Source organism: Hyaena hyaena, unplaced genomic scaffold (genome assembly GCF_003009895.1).
Source record: "Hyaena hyaena isolate Hyena2069 unplaced genomic scaffold, ASM300989v1 scaffold_744, whole genome shotgun sequence".
NCBI classification, from domain to species: Eukaryota; Metazoa; Chordata; class Mammalia; order Carnivora; family Hyaenidae; genus Hyaena; species Hyaena hyaena.
Window position 1 is genome coordinate 136,446 of NW_024081366.1, and position 5,222 is coordinate 141,667.

Sequence of the window (5,222 nt, forward strand, 5' to 3'; positions counted from 1 at the left end):
AGCAACATACAGAAAATGAAAGTAGATCATTTTCTCACAGCATACACAAAAATAAACTCAAAATGGATAAAGGACCTGAATGTGAGACAGGAAACCATCAAAATCCTAGAAGAGAAAGCAGGAAACCACCTCCTTGACCTCAACTGCGGCAATTTCTTGCTCAACACATCCCCAAAGGCAAGGGAATCAAGAGCAAAAATGAATTATTGGGACCTCATCAAAATTAAAAGCTTCTGCACGGCAAAGGAAACAATCTACAAAACTAATAGGCAACCGACAGAATGGGAAAGATAGTTGCAAATGACATATTAGATAAAGGGTTAGTATCCAAAATCTATAAGGAACTCACCAAACTCCATACTTGAAAAACAAACAATCCAGTGAAGACATAGGCAGCAGACATGAACAGACACTTCTCCAAAGAGGACATCCAGATGGCCAACAGACACATGAAACAATGCTCAGCATCCCTCTTTATCAGGGAAATACAAATCAAAACCACACTGAGATACCAACTCACGCTGGTCAGAGTGGCTAATATGAGCAAATCAGAGAACTCTAGATGCTGGCGAGGATGTGGAGAAATGGGCACCCTCTTACACTGTTGGTGGGAATGTCAGCTGTTACAGCCCCTCTGGAAAACTGTATGGAGGTTCCTCAAAAAATTAACACTAGAACTCCCCTATGACACTGCTATAGCACTGCTAGGAATTTACCCAAGGGATACAGGAGTGCTGATGCATAGGGGCACATGAACCCCAATATTCATTGCAGCACTCTCCACAATAGCCAAAACATGGAAAGAGCCTAAGTGTCCATCAACTGATGAATGGATTAAGGAGATGTGGTTTATTTATACAATGGAATACTACATGGCAATGAGAAAGAATGAAATCTGGCCATGTGTAGCAACATGGATGGACCTTGAGGGTGTTATGCTGAATGAAATAAGTCAGGCAGATGACAGATACTATATGTTTGCACGTATAGGAGGATTAGGAGGAACTTAACAGACCATAGGGGAGAAGAAGGGAGGAAAAATAGTGGGGGAGAGGGAGGGAGGCAAACCATGAGAGACTCTTGAATGCTGAGAACAAACTGATGGCAGATGGGGTGGGGGGATGGGAAGGGGGGTGATGGGCATAGAGGAGGGTACTTGTGGGGATGAGCACTGGGTGTTATATGGAAACCAACTTGACAATAAACTATTAAAAATAAATAAATAATAAATTAAGAAAAATCACACCTAAAAAAAAAAAAAGAAAGGTCCATTACCTGTGGGTTTGCGGCGCAGGGACATCCTAATTATCTCACTGCCTGTGTGGTAAGCAAAGCGATTCACTTTCTGGTCATAAAACCAGTCACCGGTCGCCTTCTTCAGTTCTCTAGGAAGGGATAAAAGAAAATGACAGATGTATTTAAAAAATGGCCCTCATCATTCAGCTAACAAAGGCCAAGGAGGGAAATTCTCACCACAGCTGGGGCCTAATTTCCACACTCCATAGGTGATACTCACATTTCCTTGGCACACACTTTGCACCTCCAGGTACCATTGCATTCCTGGATTCGGCAGTCCCGACATACCAGATGATTACAGCCCCGACAAGTGTTGGTCTTGGGAGTCAAACGACCCAGGCTTTCCTGGCACCGAGCACAGGTCCGATCACTATAGTGCTGGCTGCCCCTCTTGGCCCCTTTCCTTTTTATCTCCAGTAACTCATTCTTCAGTCGCCTGCCAAGACCCCAAAGAGAAGCACAAGCAAATTCACGATCTGCACAGGTTGAATGAAGAGTTGTTGAGGGGCAGAGACAGTAAGACTATTTAGTTCCGTGAAAGCAACAACTTCAGAGCCCAACCTGACCCAGTGAGGAATTGTAAACCTCATATACGTGTTCCTCTGAAAGTCATTTGGGAGTTGTAAGGAAAGGTACAGATAAAACTGGTCAAAGGTCTGGGAACCCATGCTTTTTCTGTAACTCTCACCTAATCCTTTTCTCATCAGCTTTACGGAGCTCCTCATCTCGTTGTAGAACACTGAGGATGAAATCCCTCTCCACCTCAGACAGAAATGAGAGGTCAAGTATCTCTGACATGATGTATTCTATTTTTCTTCTTCTCTTCTTTCTTCAAAGCAGCCAGACCAGGAGAGTTACCAGAGTTGTCTGAAATAAGATAAGAACTAATTTCACACAGATAATTTACTCCAGAGTAGACCCACAGCCCTAGGACTTTTTAATAGGCTACTTTTCCCTTAAGCCTGGATAAAAAGACAATGTTGAAGTAGCTGACATATTTACCGTTCCTACTGCCATCTGAATCCTGCCCTGAAAAATGAAAAGGCTTTGATTTTTCAAGAAAAAGGGTTGAGTCTTTTCAGCAAAAGCCACTTAGTCTGGAATAAACACAGAACAGCTGAGTCAAACTTCCCCTCCACCAAGTAGATCCTCAATCATCCAATTTTCAATACTTTAAATGTTCTCATGTTCCAAGGGTATTAATCCAAGTAATCAGTTGGTCTCTATAGTAGAGGAGAAAACCACATGGGGACTCCTGCCAGTTGAAGCCCATTTCTCCCCTTTCCTGACCAGCTTCCATGTTCTCAGGACTCTGTTAGCTTTATGCAACAATCCAAAATGTTCATCACCTATTCTATCTCCCAAAGTTCTTATTGCTATCACTATCTCAAGAACATCTTCACGCTTTTCATGCACATTGTTAAGCACTCACTCTGACAGGCATTGTGCAAAGTACAAGGTATACAGAGATGAGTAAGACACAATCCCTGTCCTTAAAAAGTCCACAGACTAGTAGGGGAGACAGATACACATAAAAATAGTACAATGTACTAAGTGCTATCAGAGGGATAATAAATTAAATGCTATGGGAACCTAAAGAAGGAAGTAACTAATTTTATGTTGCATAGAGAGAAAAGAGAAAGACTTGTGTTCATGGAAGTTTTTACAGAAGAGGTGGGTTTTTCCTTATAAAACAGTAGATTTTTGTTGGTGGGGGGAAATGGTAGCAAAGATATGTTGGGGCTAAATTTTATAACTTTCACTCTTAAAAATTAAGAATTTTTTAAACTATTGCAACCTCATCAAGATTAAAAACTTCTGCACAGCAAAGGAGACAATCCATAAAACTAATAGGCAACCAACGGAATGGGAAAAGATAGTTGCAAATGACATATCAGATAAAGGGTTAATATCCAAAATCTATAAGGAACTCACCAAACTCCACACCCGAAAAACAAACAACCCAGTGAAGAAATGGGCAGAAGATATGAACAGACACTTCTCCAAAGAGGACATCCAGATGGCCAAGAGACACCTGAAACGATGCTCAGCGTCTCTCATCATCAGAGAAATACTAATCAAAAACACACTGAGATACCACCTCACGCCAGTCAGAGTGGCTAAAATGAGCAAATCAGAGAACTCGAGATGCTGGCGAGGATGTGGAGAAACGGGCACCCTCCTACACTGTTGGTGGGAATGTAAACTGGTACAGCCCCTCTGGAAAACAGAATTTTTAAATTTATTACATAGACAATTGAAATCTATCAAATATCTTTGTTGTCGCTTTGTTTTTGATGTTGGGAAATCATGTGTTCAAATTCATCTTGCAGAGATCACTCTAGCTATAGTATAGTCCAGTTCCTTTACCTAGTCTCTTCAGGTTCTATTTTTTTTTTTAGCATTTATTCAATTTTGAGAGACAGAGAATGAGTGGGGAATGGGCAGATAGAGAGGGAGACAGAGAATCTGAAACAGGCTCTGAGCCGCCAGCACAGAGCCCGATGTGGGGCTCGAACCCACAAACCGTGAGATCATGACCTGAGCTGAAGTCGGATGCTTAACCAACTGAGCCACACAGGTGCCCCCTCAGGTTCTATTTTTAAGCCCTCATTCATCTCACACTCCCATTTCCCTTTCTTTCAGTTCCCATCAGACATCTTTATTTCATACTAGTAAAGACAAAGGCTTTAGAATACACCACCCAAGACTTCTCACCTCCCTTCCTCCTCTCCCATTACTTGACAATCTGATTCCTTTCAAAAAAGCCATATCCCACCTCCCACCTCCCCTTGGACCATGGGTTGCTGTTTAAAACACTAACCCTGTTACCAGCCAGTTGGCTTGAGATGCAATCTTGCACAATCAGTAGTGGGAAGAAGAAAACATGATAATTTTTTAAAAATCTGAGGCAAGGAGAAAAAAGAAAGCATAGAAAAAAAATCAAACAGCCAAAAGAAGATGGTAAAAACAAACTCTAATATATCAATAAACATAAAAAAAAACATATATAAGCAAAACTCACCCATTAAAATGCAGAGGTTAATAGACTGGATAAATTTTTTAAAAATCCAGCTATGTGCCATTTTACAAGGGACACATCTAAAATATAAAGATGAGGAAAGATTGAAAATAAAAAAAGATGGAAAAAGATACACCAGGTAAATGCCAACTCAAAGAAAGTTGGGGTAGCTATATTTACATCTAAACAATAAAACTTCAAGACAATAAAAGCATTATAACACATAAAGAAAATTAGTACATAGAGTAAATAAACCTGTATGCACTCATAAAATACTTCTAAATATATAAATGAAGATTAAGTATACTAGAGAGAAATTGAAAAACCAATAATCAAAAAGGGATATTTTCAGTTATTGATAGTACAGAAGATAAAAAATTAGTAAATATATAGACATGATGAACAATAAAATAAGCTTGATTTAGTGGACATATGTATAAATCTATATCCAACTGTAAAATAACATTCTTTTCAAGCACATATGGACCATTTACCTCCCCCGAATGATCATGTACTAGGTTATAATACAAGTCTCAGTAAATTTCAGAGAAATCATCCTCCTACAGATCATGCTATCTGACCTCAAGGAAATTAAATATGAAGTCAATAACAAAAGATAATTTTTAATCCCAAAACTTTTTAGAAATTTAAAGACATTTCTAAATAACTCATAGATCAAGGAAAAATTATAATTGTATTAAATCTATCATTAATATCTTAAAGAAGAAACCTGCTGCCTGCTTTACCACCACTACCACTCCCATACCATAGAAAGTATTCTAGAAATTCAAATAGGAAAATATGCAATAAAAATAATGCTTTCATATGCAAAGTTTTATGGTTATATCATGCAAAATGACATAACATTTTGAAAAACATAACTCAGAAAAGTAGTGGAAGCACA

General features: G+C 39.1%; 1 protein-coding gene across 1 annotated transcript in view; it reads right to left on the bottom strand.

Moving 5' to 3' along the window:
• SYTL4 (synaptotagmin like 4) overlaps window positions 1-2,094 on the bottom strand; it is a 32,714-nt gene extending 30,620 nt beyond the window's left edge. The window contains exons 1-3 of the mRNA XM_039218098.1: window positions 1,985-2,094; window positions 1,517-1,732; window positions 1,276-1,385 (exon numbers count right to left, since the gene is read on the bottom strand). Coding sequence (XP_039074029.1) covers window positions 1,276-1,385; window positions 1,517-1,732; window positions 1,985-2,094 — 436 coding nt within the window. The remainder of the gene's footprint in view (window positions 1-1,275; window positions 1,386-1,516; window positions 1,733-1,984) is intronic.
• Between the last annotated feature and the right edge of the window lie 3,128 nt (window positions 2,095-5,222).